We start from the raw sequence: 18,961 nt of genomic DNA, 5'->3' as shown, positions 1-18,961 counted from the left end.
GCAGGTTACTGTTGGCACATTGCCAGCTCAATGCTTATATGCTTATTTATATGCTTATAGTCTCTAGATTTAGTTCCTTGCTTGTTTCTGTATTTTAGTGTAGAGTATTATATAGTAAATTCGTAAATCTTCAGGGGAGGATAAGGCATTTAAGATACTACAGCACCAACTAAAGCTCTGAAGAAAAGCATCTGTGAGATTGCTGCTAACTTTCTTTTTATTGGTTATGTACCTGGTGACAATTGTTGAGAACTTAAACTGCAGTTTGAGCACATCTGTTCTCGGTGTTGAATGGGATAGTTATCTTTACACTATTTGATTTCTTTGAGATTAGGTGCTTCTTCTGGCACCTGATGGAGCCACTGACGTGCTGTTGACTGTCTTACACGGTTATTGAGGATTGGGTAATTTATCTAATAATTGTTGGCACCTAGAACAACTTGATCAGTGAAGTATTCCGTTTTGCTTGTTCATTTGTTTTAAAGAATCCAGTAAGCTTAATGACTTCTTGTTTTCTTACAGTTCAACTTTGTGGGAAAACTTTTGGGTCCACGTGGCAATTCTCTAAAGCGTTTACAGGAAGAAACACTAACAAAAATGTCTATTTTGGGAAAAGGCTCTATGAGGGACAAGACAAAGGTAAGATCAGAGTATGCTTGTGGAGTGTTTGATACCTGAATTTCATAGCTTTAATAAAATTTTGGGGGAGCAAAACAACAAAAAATGGATCAAACAAAAAGCACAGGATAGCCTTGTATCAGTTAGATTGCAGTGGAGTCTATTTTCTGAGTATGCTCTCACTGACTGTTTTGAGACTACCGTGAGTTGTACTTAGACCCTCCTCCTCCAACCTGTATTCCTTGGGGCTTGAAGTGGGGCATTACCAGTGGCATGTTATAGTTTGGTCTTGTACAGCTTTAAGGTGAGTAATGCCCAAGTGAACGTTGCAGTGTTCTTACTGTTGAAAGAACCAGACTTCTGGATAGATCCAAACAAACATTTTCCATAAAATAACATTTAGTATTAAGTTTAATTACATTTCTAGGAAAAAAAAAAATGGTGAAAGACGAGAAAATACTGCCAGAACAAAGTTCACAGCTCTGAGTTTATATAGTCTAAGCAACTTGGAAATGACAGTTGTTTCTGTGGGAACTGTTTGGTTATAGTGATGTATCCGTCACAAGAGCAGGTGTGCACAGAGGAAGAGAAACCTCGAGCTTGGTTAATGTTTGTACTCTTCAGTGAGTGATGCTTCTCTCTACAGTGAAAGAAATCACTGGTTAAACTTGTAGCAGATAAGCGTTGCATCAGTGAGGTGTCACCTGTGCTGCATTTTTTGATTGTAGCATTCTTAACGATACAAATTAAAACACTAATTGCATTTCTTGCCCATAGCATACCATGTTTTATAGGCCTTCAGTGAAATCTTTCTGTGGTTATGTAAAATATTGTGTGCTCCAAAGACTGCTAATGGCATGCATATGGAAGAGTGATTTAGAGGGCGGGCTACTGATAATTTCCAAAACTATGTTTTTCAGCACATTTAGCCATCAGCAAAATTTAAAGGTTTATAGAGTTTTTCAAGAACTTGATCAGAACCCATAAACTTGTGTGGTGTGCAGTGTAAGATCTAACTCTTCCTTTGAATTTATTGTTGAAAATACTTTTATTAAATAAGACACTTTAATTTATCTAAGGGTCAGATGAAAGTGAAATCTCTTAAACAATATTTTATTCTACTGGTGAATAGGAAATTGGAGCAAACCTTGTTTTCAGAAGTGTGAGGTCATATAAGAGAACATTTAATGGCATGAACTCTAGTTAAAAAAAATCAAGAAGCTCTGTTATTAGAGTTCTTGTTACAGGTGGCAAAATGTTTGGATTTTTTTTTTTTGCCTGTGATAGTGGAAGTTACTCTTGCACACAATTTACTTAAGAGATTTTTTCCTTAAACTGAGTTCTAGAATTAGCCTAGGCTTCAATTTTTTGCTTTTGTCAAAATCTGAATGACAATTTTAGCTATCTCATGTAATATCCAAATTAGTCATTCTTTGATTAATGTGTCTTCAACCTATATTGTCATTTCACCCCGAGTTTTCACTAATCAGCCCAGAGACACCTTCTGCTAAACCACTTAGGTTCTCATGTATCTATAGGAGCATGAAAAAAAGTAACCGGACCTATTTCAAATTTTTTTTATTCCATGACAAGATTGCCTTTTAATTGCAAATCTGAGAAAAATAAATTTAAGCCTTCCACCCTAATTGGTGGTTCATGTGTTAACAATATTTTGAGACCGGTATAGGCCTTTCAGTACCTTCAGTATTCTGAATGATTTATGAAAAATGAAAGAAGCCAAATTTAAGGTAACATTAAAAATATATAGCAGGTAGTGCCTAAAGAAATTTAGGACCTAAATCAAAGGGGGTGTAATGAAGATGAAAATGGACAGTACTATGAGCATATCTTGCTTATACTGCTACTGAACTTCTGCTATAAACTTCCATCTGGCTCTTGACAGCTCGACAAGTAGTATGGATAGTAAAAGGCTCTATGAGTACAATAGAATACAGGGCAAAAATACTTGAACTGTAGGTAGGTTGTCAGTTGCTTTGTGCTGTTGTGCATCTTAATCTGTGCTAGTACTCTTCTGTTCCCCACTGTGTAAGAGAACAAGGTACAAAGCAAATAGGATAAGCATTTTCATAAGGCTCCAAGAGTGCAGTACTGCAGGGATACATCTCTACTGAAAAAAGTTAAATCAGACTGCTCAAACCATGATAGATTTTGTGTGAGAAGATGGAGACTTAAGGGACAGTTCTTGGGTTTTTTTAGAGGAAGTGGCCGACTTGTTCTCTTAGCTCACTTGTTCCACATCTGGTTTGCCTTCATACTTTGAGCAGCTCTCAGATCTCCATTGTAGTAGAGGAAGGAAGTTTTCACTATTTTGGCCAGCGAAGCAACATCCCCGTGCAACTGAGCAAGCCTAGCCAGTATACGTGCTGTCAAGTAATGGAAGGCAGAGGATGCTGTGAGATCTGAAAATACTGTCAGTGAAGGATGGGAGCAAGCTGTGACTTTTGTGTTGGTCATCATAGAGAATAAAAAAAAACTCTTGATATGCTTAATGTATGCCCAGGATTGGGAGATCTAGGCAAGTGGGCAAACTCATTTTCATTTCTGTGCTGTTAAGAGCTGTGGAGAGTGTGGTGCCAGGGAGTGCTACAGGATTGAAAAAAATTAATCAGTGAACTTTATTCTTTTTTTCTTGCTTCACTTTTAAAGTTATTTTAAAAGCTTGCTTATGGGAATGCTTTTAGAAAAAACTTGCACTGAAATTTGTTCTGTTAAAATTGATTGAAATTCCTTTTCACCAAGTGCTGCATGTGAAATTGTGACTTGTCTATTGCTTGTTGCTGTTACTGATAAAGTTGATTGATAACCACAGAAATTAGTTTTCTGATTCCCAATTCTCTGCATGTCTAAACTAACAGGGATTTTCTCCTTAAAAAAGGGAGAGGAGATGCTTGATAGTATGTATATACCAAAAGCAAAACATACGGGGAGCTCCACTGATGAAAACATTTAGCTTCCAGTGCTAGTTGACAGGTTCGTGTGTCTTGAATAATTGTGCTTAAGCACTTAAGTAAGAAAGTTACTATTAAAACTAAATTTTTGAGCTGAAATGTTTTAGTTTTTATTTCTGAGATCTGATATTTGTATTGACAAGATAATGGTTTTGCTGACTAATTTTAATCCTACTGAGTCTGGCCTCTTAACATTCTTGCTGTGGATGCCCTCACTGCTATCCACATTGTTTTAAAGCATCTCGAGTCAAACAAAGTATGATGGAAATGTTATGAGAAGTAGAAATGATTGTTGCTTATAAACCTCAATCATTAATTAAGGGGTGTGTGAAATTTCAACTATCACTGAAACCATAATTTTAATGATCTAAAGAATAAAGTACTTACCTGGTTCTTGCTAAATGTAAGAAGCAGCAGGGAAGAATTTTTATAGCTTTGTTTTTCAGATAGCAGGATTGCTAAGAATTTGAAGTAATGTTACCTCATAACACAGTGAAATAATTTTTAGTGGTGGTTTAGTCTCTTGGATTGCCCTAGGCACACATGAGGAGAACCTGTCAGAGATTAACAAATTTCTGTTAGATTGGACATTTTCCATGTGAATGCAAGTATTTGAGAACTGAGCTATGTTCCAGCCCATGGAAATCGGTTTCAGTCATTGAAGTGCTGGATGCAGTAGAATAAAAAAAATCTGTTCTGAAATAGCTAGGGCATTCTTTCTAGTATCCTCCTCCCTTGTCTCACACACTGTCAGTTCCGTGTCCAAGCAACACAGTTCTATGAAGGGTATACTTAGGGGTAGAAATCTCAGTGTGAACAGAAAATAAATAAACCTCACTGAGAACAGAAAATAAATCTGAGCTGTTTGATAATATGAAGAAACTGAAATAACATTGGCAAAAGAATGTTGCTCCTGTGGAATAATAGATCAAGCCTGTTTCTAAATACTTTTGAGGAAAAAAGAGCTTCAAGTTTGTTCTATGTTTCTCAGTGTTTTCTGTTTGAAACTGGTGCACTCCTGGGACCATTCTCTCTTGTGCTACAGTTTCTGTATGTGTGATAAGCTGATGGATCCCGGTTTTTTTGTTACATTGCGCTAGTGTTCGCAAGGAAACTGATACTATTCTGGTATTTCAGCAACGTGATTGGTTTGAAAGGGTATCACAAAAGTATGTAATTTTATAGTTTATTTCTTGACATCTGAACATGAGTAAACAGTATGTGCAAATACCTTTGCAACTCTTAACACTTCCATTATGTTTAAAATAAGGTGGAAAAACCCCAACCTTTTCCTTATCTCGTAGGAGGAAGAGTTGAGAAAAAGCGGAGAGGCAAAATACTTCCACCTGAATGATGACCTGCATGTTTTAATTGAAGTATTTGCTCCACCGGCAGAAGCGTATGCCAGAATGGGACATGCATTGGAAGAAATAAAGAAGTTCCTCATCCCTGTTAGTACTTAATTCTTTTTAATTAAAATTGTGGTAGTCTTAAGTAATCTTGTCTCTAAAGCTAAGTTACTGTATGATATTGGTGAGGTCGTGTTGCTTAATTTCCTTCAGTGATGACAAATGATGTTTACAAATACTTCTAATTCTGATGTAGAGGAATGAGTAACTGTCCACATACATGCTTATCTCGTATGACGTGTAATAAAAAAGCAACTTAGTCTTGCTTTAACTTGTCATGTGCAAAGTATTTGAGTTTAAAAGTAATCATCAAAATCATAATCTGAAATACAGAAAAACTAGCTTTCTTTGTTAAAGTAGTGCTTTTCTGGGTTTTGTATGCCTGAAACATCAGCATAGGGTTCTGTTTCACTAACAATAAATAAATTTGAAGTTGTGGTATTTCTCTCATCCATAATTCTGGTTTAGTGTTCAGTGCTGAGAATCAATACAGCTTTATCTTGTGCCTTTAGTTTTCTCACAAAGCTGGTGATACATGGTTTATACTTGTCTTCTGGTGTATACTTCCACTGGTGAGGTATGGATGTATAAAACCAGATGTGATTTCCAGTCTAAATTTGTAGTCTAGGTTTAGGATGTGTATAGACACTAATGTTGTGTAGTGCCCAGTGTCTTTTCACAGAGGATTCCTTGATTTGTTTCTCATGTAAAGCTGGACCTTGTTTGGTTTGTGATATTAAACTAAGTGGAACAGTCTACGCTCTTAAGAAGCTGAGGCATTTGAATAGGTCTTACTGTTTGGAAGTTTGTAACTGTATTAGCTCTTAAGTGAAGATGGTTCTGTTTTTTATTGATTATCAATGAATGAGTATAGAAAGCAAAGAATGTTTAAGGTGCATTGACTTCTGTTCAATTTCACTGCTGAAATTGTTATCCAAGTGTTATTGATTAGTGTCAGGTTTCGGAAATGTATGAGACCTGACTGAAGGAACTTTACCAAGGTGTGTTTCTGACAGCATCACATAAATGCTTGAGGATAGCCAGTGTAGGTGTGTTCAGGAGCAGTTGGGGGTGCTTGTTGTATGGATGCCACAGCTTGTTTCAGAATCACCAAATCTTTTAGGTTGGAAAAAGCCTTTAAGATCAGAGTCTAATGTAAACTGTTAGGGGCAGAACTGCCAGCAGTACTCTAGGGTGCACAGTTGGTGCTTATGTCCTGACAGTGCTGCTGAAGGCACTTCAGGGACTTTAGTTTGAACTAGAATCGTAGAATGGCTAGGGTTGGAAGAGACCTTAAAGATCTAGACTAAACCTAGTCTAGATCCATGAAACTAAGACCCCGTGCCTCTGGAGTTGGTTATGTGCTCCTTGAGTAGTTTTGGCTGTAAGTTAATCTGTCCCACTACTACTCAATGACATGAGCCAGAGCATGATAAATAATGATCATCAGGAGGTTCGTTAGGGAATACATGCTGATGTGAAATAATGCACTAATGTGAATACATTAATCTGTAAGCACAGGATGGGTCTGGAGCAAAAGTGTTATGAGGAGTTGGCTGAGTGAACTGAGGTTTAGTCTGGAGAAGAGGAGGCTGAGGGTAGACCTTACCACTCCTCTACAACTCCCTGAAGGGAGGTTGTAGTGAGGCAGGTGTTGGTCTCCTCTCCCAAGTCACAAGTGATAGGACAAGAGCAAATGGCCTCAAGTTGTGCCAGGGAAGGTTTAGATTAGATATTAGGAAAAATCTTTACTTGAAAGAGTGGTGAAACATTAGAACAGGCTGCACAGGGAAGTGGCTGAGTCACCATCCATGGAGGTGTTCAAAAAGCGTGTAGGCGTGGCACTTCGGAAGCCTTGTTTAGTAGGCGTGGTGTTGGGCTGATGGTTGTACTGAATGATCTTGGTTTTTTAAAACTTTAATGATTTCGTGATTCTACACAGTAAGACAACCCCCCTTCACAAATTTTCTGAGCATTATGTTCTATTATAAAAAAGGAAACTGGCTTTTTGCGCAGGTTCCAAATGGCTTTTGTTTTGAAGTATATGAAGAGGTAAATAAACATACTACTGTTCCAACATCCTAACTTGTTCTGTTGAGTATCTCCTACTTAGTATTTGTAGCAATGCTGGGCTGGCATAATGTCAATGGTTAATGTATTTACATGATTCGTGATTTGATTGTGCGAAGATAAGGGAGGACTATGCTTTTGCCTATTCTGTTGAGAAAGCAGCTGGTTTTAAGTGAAGAAATGCTCGAGTTGATGAGTACTTTTTGCATGCACTGGAAACAAGGATGTATATCGTCTGTGCCCCCTTCATTGGAGAACTTATTTTTCTTCATTGAGCGCGATTCATCTAACGTCATAATAAATGAACTGAGCTTATTGAGGCCTAACCTTTACTGCTGTTAAACCAGTAGAATTGAAGACTGATAATGAGAAGTTCCATTCATTAGTTGTATACCTTTTTGTCTCAACTTTTGATCATAGTATCATTATTGTAGCACTAGTTCAGCTCAGTACCTACTTTTGTGAACTGTGGGAGCAAGCCAACACTGCTAATTTCCCTTTGGCTTTTCAAAAAAAACTGATCTTATCAGACAGTTCTAAATCATAGGGTGACATGATTTGGAAGGGACCCACAAGGATCATCTTGTCCAACTCTTATCCCTTCATAGGACAACCCAGAAATTCATACGATATGCCTTAATTTCTTCTGCCTCCCCACTCCCCTTTGCAAGTGCCACTTAAGGAAGCAATAAGGAGTACTAGGTCCTCTCTAGGTCTTACCACATTTCAGTTAACTGCTGCCAAATGCAACTCTTTTTCTTTAAGGTCTCTTCTGGCCTTCTTAGCAAATTATTAGTTATTTCAAGTAAGAAGCCCTGCTATCAGTATATATGATTATGATTTTAATTTGTATCCTTACAGTGTAGGCTAGCTATACCTTCTAACAACTTTAAATACTGATCCTGACATAAATATGGTCGTTGTTCAGTTTTCAGATCTGACCTGAATATACAATCACAATTGGCACTAGAATGTAGGATACAAAGAATCCTTTTAGTAGCTGACTGTAGCAAGAATGCCTTAGCCTCTCTTCTCAGATCTTTTCAAATCCATGAATAAGCTCCTTTGCATTGAAGTTCACCCTCAAGCAGCTTCAGTGGTGTACTTTCCTTTAAAATATTGGTGTAAATCTTAAGATACAAAACCTTCTGACTTCAGTTTTTCTGGCTGTGGTTATGGTACCTTGATGTTCACCTGTCTTCCACAGGTGAAGCAATAGCTTCTGAATTCAAGTATATTCTTGTGTCCTTCAAATAAGCCAGTCTTTTGTTCTGGCCAAAGCTTATGCTCAGCAGTTCATTAAATTGGTGGGTGTTGATATTAATTTCTCAGAATTATTTCTGTCAGTTAAGACAAAAAGCCAGGTACTTCTACCCTCACCTCCCTCAGGTCCTGTATTATACCATGATGACTGCAGTTTTGGCTGGTAGAACTTTTCTTAGTCTATTTTACTTAATTTTTGAGTAGTGGTAGTCATTCTTCTTTTGATAACTACAGCATTATTATGCTTTGCTATGTATTACCCAGGGTACTTGTTTTCCTGTTCTTTAAAGCAAGGTATAGAAATATTTTCTGAGAACAATCTCTATTGGTCAGTTTACAATGTAGGCAGAATTTATAAGTTTTTTCTCTAGTCTACCTTGTCTCATGCATTTTCAGTTTTAAGATGTGGTGAAAGTGTTTAATGGTATTTGGAAGACCTGGTGGGCTTCAGAAACAGACATGCTTTAAACAAGCTGGTGAATAACTGTAAGGTATGTTAGAAAGGTGGTAGGAAACCTGATAACTAACTGTTGCTCACTGACAAGAAAAAGATCTGCTTGGGAATTTTGCAGAACCTTATAGGGTTTTGCCAGGATCTGTCTTAACATTAAATATTTTTTTTTTCACAATTGTTTGAATGATAAATTGGAATAAGGTCTTAAGTTATGGGTGATCCCAAGGAGAGCTGCTGCCAGTGTGTCAAGTCTGGGAGAAAATCACTTAAATTCTAGGAGAATGTTGCTTAGTTGGGTCATGTAAGTAGTTAGTTCCACATAAAGAGGATTTCTTGCATTTATCTTGGTGAAATACTCGTTCCTACAGAAGAAAACATTCTCCATGCTTAGAGAATGCTGCAGTCAGGATGGGCAATATTGATAAAATTAGTACATGTGTTCACTTTAAATTAATCAGCAGCTTTTGACTGAAATTTGAGTGTCACCTCTGTCTAAACTGTAGAGGGGAGGAGTGCAGTTTAAAGAGTTTCTATGTCCATCATGTTCTGAGTGAGAGATTGTTTTCTCCTTAATTTGACTTGAAGTGTGCTGTTTTCCAGCAGTGGGTTTTCATAAATTGACCATCTGTTACTGTTAATTGAAGAATCCATTTCAGAGTCTAATGGATTAACACTGCTGCTTATCATGGCTACTTGTATTGTTACTTCCCTGTACTGCCTCTTCACGCTGTGTCCTCCTGCTGCCTCTGGCATATGTGATAAGGACCATATTTTTCTCTTATGTGCCTTTGTGCAGTGGAGTCCTTGTCTACGATTAAGGCTGCTGGCATGTCTAGTGGTATGCTACAGGGAAATGAGAAAGTGTTAGGAAGAAAAAGAACTCTGTATGTACAGTGGTAACCTAAGCATGTCTCCAAGAAATTAAATGAAATTAATATCAAATGATCAAAGGTATTTTTCTAGGAGCCCAATACTGAGGAAGATGTCTTGTGGAGCAGTTATAAAGGGCACCTTTGATATATGTTATCACAGAACTTTGAGATCTAAGTATTGTGATTGTGGTAGAATTTTAACAATTCTTTAGCATTTTGTTTCAAGATCAAAGTTCTTTTTTTCTATACATTACATAGAATTTTGCATTCATAGCCAGTGCTGGTTGAGCAACAAGGTACAAATATAAAGTGATTTTCCGTATAGTTAGCCATAATAGTGTTCGATTGCCTGTTTCTGTTCTGCTCCCTGTGATGGTTTGACTGTGCATTGGTTCAAGGTTGTTTTATAATGGAATCTGTTTCTTAAGTTTCAGTTATGCAGTTGAAACAATTGATTCAGTCTTCCAAACTTTTTTCTTCATTTTGTTTGGTTGGTTTCCACTGCTAAAAAAGAGGATAATCTCAGATGGACAGTTTTGTGAGTTAAATTTCAGAGCCTATTTAAGACAGCTTGGAAAAAATGCCTTTAGTGCCACTTTTTTTAACACTATTATTAGACTGGTGCAGTTTTTAACCTTCAATTTTAAAGCAGTATATTTCAGCTTAGAATAAAATTTATTAATTGAAATAAGAATCATTACAATCTATGTATTTTTGCCAAAAAGAAAAAGATCTGTTCTGTTAGCATAGAATTCTGGAGTCCTTGAACTGATAGATTCCTCAGAAGTGTGTTGAGGTGCTGCTTGGTAATGGAAAACCTTCTCTCGTGGGAATTTGAGATGCTTGAAAATGTGGTAATGTGGGACAGAGGTCTGGTGAGTAAGCTGGGTGAGGTAGAGTTCCATAGCCCAGTTTATGCAACTTCTCTGGAGTCATTCGCAAGACATGCAGTTGGGCATTGTCATGGAGAATTGGTATTTTTTGATTGACCAATGTTAGACTTAAACAGTTGGATGTCACAGTTCTTGGTGCATTGTGCCAATTTCCTGGCAGTATTTCTCTGCTGTGATGACTTAGCCAGGATTCAAGAAGTTGTTGTGGATGACTGCTTCCTGATGACAAAGTATCCTTCTTTGAATGCAGCTTGGTTTAGGCAAGTTTTGGTGCTTTGCCTTGGTTCATCCACTGCATAGAATGCCATTGGTTATCATATAGAACCCATTTTTTGTTACATGTTACAATGCGATCAAGAAATAGATAATTTTTGCCACACAAAAGTGCAGAATGGACTTTGTAATGGTGGTGATCTTGGTTTTTGTTGAGCTCATGTGGCACCCATTTGAGCCTTTTTGATTTTTCCAGTTTGGTTCAAATATCACCACGGAATGGTCAATGTCTAGTTCTTCTGCAACCTTGAGTTGTTTTGAGTGGGTCTACTTCAATAATGGCCCTCAATTGACTGCCATCTATTGCAGAATTATGTCTGTGACCCTCCTTGTCTTCAAGGCTCTTCTTTCCATTACTGTCACAGTTTTGCCTCACCCAACTAAATGTAGGCAGCTAAAACCATGCAGCTGAGCTTCTAAAATCCCTTCTACCCCAGCCCTACAGGGAAAAGGGAGGGAGAAATGATAGCAAAGATTTGCAGGTTGGAAACTAAGTCTACAGCTTTAATGAAATAATGATAATAATTAGAGAGTAATAAATTATATACAGATATGAGATCATGTCCCCACCGCTTGATGACTACATGATTGCAAATATCACTAAGCAGTTTCTACTGCTTTTTCCCCTTTGGGACTCCTACAACAAAAATTGCTTTCATTTGGGTTTTTTTTAATCTTTAATTTGACATTGTAGTATAAAAAAGAATAAACGGTGAAAATAAACCCACTGGCTTAAATAAACGTCACTATTTACAATGAAATAAAGACAATAGATTTTGCACAAACCCAGTAACTATTTTCAGAAATGGCACGTAAAGGGAAACGGACTTATTTCTGTTTGAAAGCTTACGGGAAGCAGAGTGTTTCAAGGATATTTGGGATCGTTGAGTTCATAGGTGTGTTGATCTCTCTTCAGTGTGGAGTTTTTAGTGAGTTGCCTGATGAAGGCTGCCTGCCTAGTACATAAATGTTATAAAATCAGATTTCCAATAAGAGGTGCAGAACCTTTGTTTTGTGATTGAAATGTGAAAGGCAGTGTTTGGACAAACCTGCTGCCTTTGAAATGGGAGAACTTGTGGAAGGTAATAGCTATTATGTGAGAGGTGTCACTTTGCTCCTGTTGGAGGACCTGTTAGTGTTTTCATGCTTAGTATGTGTATATACACACTGAGTATTTCTTTTGTCTCGCCTTTGCAGATGCATTCTGTGCCTCACCGTAAGTGGAACAGAAATGGTAGAAAAATGTGCAGCTCAAGAGTTCATTGTTGTATCTATTTTATTCCTGTGTGGTGTGTTAGTTTGAGATTGACTCAGGGTCCCTTGTGTATTCGAGAAGTACCATATTAATTCTGTGTAACTTCAGCTTTTTTTAGATAAGCCTTGAGAGAGGATTTGTGCAGAATAAGAAACAAGCCACGTGTCTTCAAATTGTTTATTTATTCTTTATTGCTTCACAACACAAGACAGTGCCATTTTTCCTACTTATAACACACTATATTTCTCCTGCTGAAACTACAAACAAGATCTCAGCTTGGAAATGGGAATTTGTTTGTTGTTTCACCCATCTGCAGCATTTTAATGTTGGTATTTTAATTGATAAAGCTACATGGAGGCCATATGCAATGGGAAAGAGCAACATACCAGAGTAAAACTTGCACTTAATACGTAGGATAGTTTCAGAAATTTAGAATGCTTTTAGAATTTTTTTTGCTAATATGCCTACAGCATTCTGTATATTAAACTTTTTCAAGGGGATGATCAAATTTTTAAGAGAAACTTTCAGAGGCGGTGTTTGGTGTTACTACCTTGGTGTGGTGATTGAACAGTTTGGTTTTTTTTTTCCTTCCTGTGCCCCTTCTTTAGGACTACAATGATGAAATCAGACAGGCACAGCTTCAAGAATTAACATACTTAAATGGTGGTTCAGAAAATGCAGAAGTTCCAGTGGTTCGTGGAAAAACATCTATTCGAGCAAGAGGAGTACCAGTTCCCGCTTTGTCCAGGTAAGTATCTTAACTACAGTGGAGTCTGGTTAGAATGTGTATATTTTAAGCTTCTCCCTTCAAACACAAAGAAAACCCCTATAGCACAATAGTGTGAAGGACCACCAAAATAAACGTAAGGGATAAGGGAAACAAATACTGATTTGTTGAAGGCATTCCGATTAGCATGGACTAAATTAACAATGGTGTTGAAATTTGTCTTATGAAACTTGGATGGTACCTAATGCATGTTGAGCAATAATGTACATCACAAAGATGTTCAATCCTACTGTGAGCAGCACAGTGAGACTTCTATTCTGCCTGACTTGTACTTTCAGTTGTTCCTTAGGTGCATGTAGGGTCTGCATATCAGTCCTGTGGAGCTCTTGGCTTTGAAACAAATCTTGCTTTGACATGAATTTCAGATCACTTCCTCTAACTTATGGGAAATATGTATTCCTTTTACTGTATTACAAAGTTTTTTATAGTCCTGGTAAAACAATGTTGTGGAAGTGTTTTGGAGGTAGAATTTGGATTTAGTCTCATATGTGTTCTTATTTTCTTTAAAATAATTTCCTTTGGTTCAGGAATAGGCCTATCTACGGCTTCTTTTGATTTTTTTCTTCAACACAGGAGATGTATTTTCACTCTAGCATCCCCTATCTTCCTTGCAGTACTGAGATGACAGCTTCCACTCCTTTGAGTCCTGAAGTGTGAAATCAAACTAAAATGCATAATTGCTTGTGTTACTATACAGAGAGATTGTGGTTGGAGCAGCTAAGTGTAAATATTTTCCACAGTGAACTATTTTCCTTCAGTTGTGGCTTTGATGTTTATTAATGTGAGCTTGAAACTTACATTTCAGCTTTCAAAATAACTTCAAAATAATTTTCTGAAGTATCTTTAGCTCAGATTAAGCATGTTAAAGCAAAAAGTGAAGGAATTGTTCTGTTAATGCAGGTCTTATTTGTGGTCTGTAATAATGGCTGGAAATGCAATACAGAATTAATCTTAATTTAAAGAATTTACACTTACTGCTGGTTGTATCCTGTAAGAATGAAATTTTCTCTAAATGAGCAAGTTTTTGTCCTTATTCTTAAATATTGTGTGATCTATCTGTTCTGCTTTCTTGATTTTAGTGTTTTCCAGAGTAGTGGTAATCTTATATCAAGGTTCACATCTTAAACACAGTAATCAGCCATACAAAAGTGCTTGCAATTTTGGTATCTCATTTGATTTTGGAGATGGGGTATTTGCTAATTTTACTTCAGTTGTTAAATATCAATTTTTAACTTCGCCATAGATGCCTTGTACGTGTCTGCTACAGGTGCTCAGTACAGAGACACTCAGGTCTAGCTTATGTTTTCCATTTTGTAAGTCCTTAAGCTACAGAAGTTGTTTTATTATCGCTAAAGTTTGATACCCAATTTTCACTTCTAGTATTTAGCACTTGCATGCATAATTGTCTTTCTATAGTACTTTTTCTAATATTGATAGTTTCATCCTTTGGATTTTTGGTAATTTTTTTCAAACCTCTTTTCTGTAAGACATATATGCTATTAGGTAATTCACTAGATCTTCTGTAATTCATCCTGTTGGCCTGCAACTGTCGAAGTACCTTCAGGGTGAATTTAAGATGCTAGCATTTGATTTGGAGATGACTGCTAAAAATTGCATTTGTACTGTCTTTTTTTGGTATGTGTTCTAAAGAAAATGGAAAGGTTTTGAGTTTACTTGTTCTTACTTTAAGACTTGTCTTAAATTCCTAGACTCTTTCCCTTCAAACTGAAGTGGTCTGCTAGCATAAAAGATGTATTGAGTGAAATCAAATGCCATTGCTACTGAGATACTACAGCGATTGAATTAAAGATCCTGCTCAGTTGCAATGCTCAGATTATTTGCCTTAGTGTAAATGGAACAGCTTTAATAGCAGGTGCCCCTGGAATATCCAGGGGAGGTTGAAGCAAAGCTTGAAGACTTGTGAAATGAAGACTAGAACCTTGATCCTACCCTCTTTTTATCATCTGTAGAATATTTTTAATATATCAACCTTGATATATTAAACATCCTGTGAGGATGCAATAACTAAGAGTGTTTAAGTTCACAAATTTTTTAAGCCTTTATTCCTGAACAGTTTCACTTAAACCCAGAGTACTAATTTATACCTTTCTTTTACTCCTTATCAGACATGTTGAAACTGGAGATAATGCATCTTATCAAGTGCCTTTTAAGAAGACTTGTTACGTGTATATTTAGCTCCATACCAAAATCTTACATTGTAGAAAACAATACATTTGTTGTCCTTGCGTACAAAATTCTAGCTTGTGCACAGGTATTTTTGGATATGGTAAGTAATTTCCTACTGGTTCTGTTTTAGTAACTTTTTTCTTCCATTTCTGGCTTTTTTCCAGATTTTCTTGACTAAGTTTTTGTGACTCTAGAATCAAGTAAGAATTTGGGGATGAGCAGATGGAATTCATTGTAGAAAGGTTGTGTAGTTTACTTCTAGTAGTGTGCTTTTCATGTCATCGATCTTGGGTGTATAGCTGCTTCCTTCTGCTCTCTTGCCCGCCTTCTTTTTTCCTTTGTCCTAATACTATTAGAGATTATGACCTTCAGATGTAATCATAGTATTTTTATTCTGTGATGTTTATGCTGAACATTTAACCTCTTTAGGTAGTACATGCTGCCTCTGTGCAGCAAAAGAAGAGACGTGACATTTTTTCCCTGATGTTCCTTTGTTTTTATTGTAAATGGACATTGTTCTTATAGTTGCCTCCAAAAACATCTAAGAAATGGAATTATAGAATAGTTTTTATTGGAATGGATCTTGAGAGATCATTCAATTCCAACTGCCTTGCATGGGCAGGGGCACCTTCCACTAGACCAGGTTTCTCCAAGCCCCATCCAGCCTGGCGTTGAACATGGGCAATGATGAAGCATCCACAGCTTCTTTGGGCAGGGGCAACGTGTTTCAGTGCCTCACCACCCTCACAGTAAAGAATTTCTGCCTTGCTTCCAGTCCAAATCTACCCCCTCTCAGTCAGTTTACAGTCATTATCCCTTGCCCTGTCACTACAGGGCTTGGTAGAAAGTTTTTCTTACTGTCTCCCCTTTAGTATCAAAAGGCCACAGTGAGGCAGAGCTGGTTGGGTTCACCGCCCTGGTAGAGAGGAGTTCAATTTGAGAGCAGGTATTTTGGTTTCACTGAATGAGGGGAAGACTATTGTGGTCAACTGAAAGGCCTTTAGAGTTTTCTTCCATGCTTTTCAATCATTTGTCTTTGACCAGTTTCACAATAAATAATGGGGTGTGTGAAGTACTCAGAATGGAGATCTTTCACCTTTTTCTGGGCTTATCCTGGCAATCCTTGTAGTGGTGTCTTAATGTGCTGTAGAGGAGTATACTTGCTGCTTTAAGCAAACTGTTATGTTACGCTTAGCATTTGGCTGTAGAACTAAGCTTGTCAGAATGGTGTGGCTACTTTTTCTCCTAATGAAGTTAGGCCAAGTGATAGGGTTCTACACAGAAACTTCAAGCTTCTCCTAAAACAAACCATTATCCTGCTCTGGTGGCCTGTGAGGAACAGGACAGATCTTCCTCCAGGATTATCTATTAAAGTAATTTCTCATAGAGCAAACATGTAAGAATAATCTAATAGAAGTAATAGCAAAATTCTGTTTTACACTTGCATGAGATTGTGTATTTTCTTTCCATTTATTTTTTATCTGTACTTCTGTGTATGCAGGGCTGGGATCTTAATGGTTGAATTTCTATCACACTGTCTCTAGGGTCAAATCAACCGCTATAGAATTTATAGTTTACAATTTGCTGGTTTATATGTCAGAAGTAATATGAGGTGATACAGATTACTGCTGTAATGTGTTCACAACCTCCAGTTGTTCTTTGTTAGTCACCAGATCAGTCTTAAGTCATTCCTCTTATATGCCTGTATTCAGCTAATTTCTTTTTTTGAAGAAAAAATTCTTCTTGAGAACATGTAGGACTGCAGAAGACTAGTGCAACAAATATTTGGGAAAACCAGTTCAGCTTGTAGGTCTGAGACATGTATTGTGCTAAGTGTGTTTTGTTTCTTTGATCTTGTGATAAACCTCCCACTTTTTTCAGAATAGAAACATGAAGATACCTATTACTGTTTTCAAGTCAAAATATGAAATAAGATTTTGACATAACTAACTTCAGTGGTGACTCACTTTGAAAAAGACAAAAAAACCACCAACATGATAAAGCAGGAATCATGGTATCTGGGTATCACTGTTCAATATTTTGGTGCTGACATTTTAAAATAGCAGGTCTGTTACTTTTTGTATGTCTAATGTAAAACTGGAACAAAAATATTTACTGTTTAAGGAACCCTGACACTAGTTGATTCTGCTCAAAGGAAACAAATATTTCAACGTTGGTAACAACTTGTTATACCCATTTATTGAACAATTTAGATCACGGCAGGCGTATGGAACTATGCAACCTAAAATTAATGAATTCGAAGTGTTTCCTCGTTGAATAATAGTGTTAGAGAACTAATTTTAAAGCAATTCTTACATTTACTTCCCCTTCTGGAGGGGAGAACCTCAAAAGGAGCTTCATATAACATAAAATCATGTAACTTTTTTTCTTCTGCTAAAACAAAAGGAAGGAAAGCTTTTAACTGACTTTCCCTGTGATTTTAATAATCAGAGTTAATTTACTAACTCAGTCATCCAGTGAAAGGAAAACTTGAAATAAAAATTATACATTCATAGAATTGTTTAGTTAGAAAAGACCTTTGAGCTAGTCCAACCGTGCTTGTCCACTACTAAACCATATCCCTAAGTACCTCATCTCTACGCATCTTTTAAATACCTCCAAGTGTGATGACTCAACCAATTCAGTTGGAAGCCTGTTCCAGTTCCTGATAACCCTTTCAATGGAGAAGTCAATGTAATTTTAGAGAGAAACATGGTAAATGAAAAGATAAAAGTAGAACTATGGCGGAGGGAAGCTGGGAGTATCGTCTGGAAGCTGTGCCTTTTGTGGTCAAGGACAATAACTCCTTTGGGTGGAAACATCCTAGAAACACTGAGTCTGCTATATGAAACTACTAGATATGTCTAAGTATTCCTGATAAAGGCCAAAGAGGAAGTACTTAAGTAGTTTTCAATGGAAGTACTTCACTTGAATGTGTTGGTAAAATAATACTATTTTAGTGTTAATCAACAATTAGATTAGTACCTAAAATTACTTCTAAACATCCACAGATGCTCAGTCTGGCATGTGGCTCTGATTGGTACTAGATTTTCTTTAGAATGTTTTTCCACATATTTAATACCTTATTGAAACATCATGAGACTGATCAGTTACAAAATACAGTTCATAATTAATATTTTAACTGTACACAGTAAGGCGAATGTTTCAATTTTTTATATGTTAAGGTTTTCTTCTGTACTGTATTTCCGAGTTACTCTAGCACATTCTAATGTTTCTGTGAAAGACTGGTTCTCCCATTCTTTAAAGTATTGTGGCTTTATAGAAATATAGTGCTTTGCTATTTATTCTCATATAAAATTGCAAGTCTAAATAATGTAATAACATTATGGTGGGAAGATCCAGGTTCCAACAAAAGTAGTTTCTATGACATTGTCTTCAAGGGATACTGTGATATATGAGTTATGTTAGATTATTTCCACCCACTCTTCTAGTATGTTGTTCAGTGTGTAGTGAAAACAAAAGGTATTAAATGAGTTACTGGGATTTGCTTTATGTGGTTTAGTCCATGGTACTCAGAATGAAAAAGACCTTTTTACTACAGAGCCTGTAAGATAATTACATAGCATTGTAACAGATATAACTTTTTTAATGTAACCACCTAAATTACACAAATTTGAGGATGGACGGATATGAGGGGCTCAGTGCCCACTTGTGTACACCATTAGTCTGAATATATTGGCAGTCTCGATACTGTAAAATGTGTTCTAGTAGACACTGGAGTAAAGTGGATGCATGAAAGACTTCTAAAAGGGAATGAGATGATAGCATGTTAGTGAGGAGAGAAAATAAGTGTAAGAACCTTGTATTTCAGAATATAAGCAAGGTAGTCAAGGCTGATGTGAGCTGACAAATGAATTTTGATGATGTAAAACTTTAAAAGTTTGGGGATA

At 36.8% G+C, this 18,961-nt stretch overlaps 1 protein-coding gene across 4 annotated transcripts in view; it reads left to right on the top strand.

The window, feature by feature from the left end:
* The window catches only part of KHDRBS3 (KH RNA binding domain containing, signal transduction associated 3), a 91,892-nt gene that overhangs the window by 35,759 nt on the left and 37,172 nt on the right, over positions 1 to 18,961 (top strand). For all 4 annotated transcript variants that reach the window (XR_008448517.1, XM_054058749.1, XM_009560028.2 and 1 more), the window contains exons 3-5: positions 523 to 639; positions 4,892 to 5,038; positions 12,685 to 12,824. Coding sequence is in view for 3 of the 4 variants with exons in the window: in XM_054058749.1 (XP_053914724.1) it covers positions 523 to 639; positions 4,892 to 5,038; positions 12,685 to 12,824 (404 nt within the window). In the remaining variant the exon portion in view is untranslated. The remainder of the gene's footprint in view (positions 1 to 522; positions 640 to 4,891; positions 5,039 to 12,684; positions 12,825 to 18,961) is intronic.

This window comes from Cuculus canorus, chromosome 2 (assembly GCF_017976375.1).
Source record: "Cuculus canorus isolate bCucCan1 chromosome 2, bCucCan1.pri, whole genome shotgun sequence".
Taxonomy (NCBI): Eukaryota; Metazoa; Chordata; class Aves; order Cuculiformes; family Cuculidae; genus Cuculus; species Cuculus canorus.
Note: the sequence above shows the minus strand (reverse complement) of the source record. Positions and strands in the feature narration are given on the sequence as shown.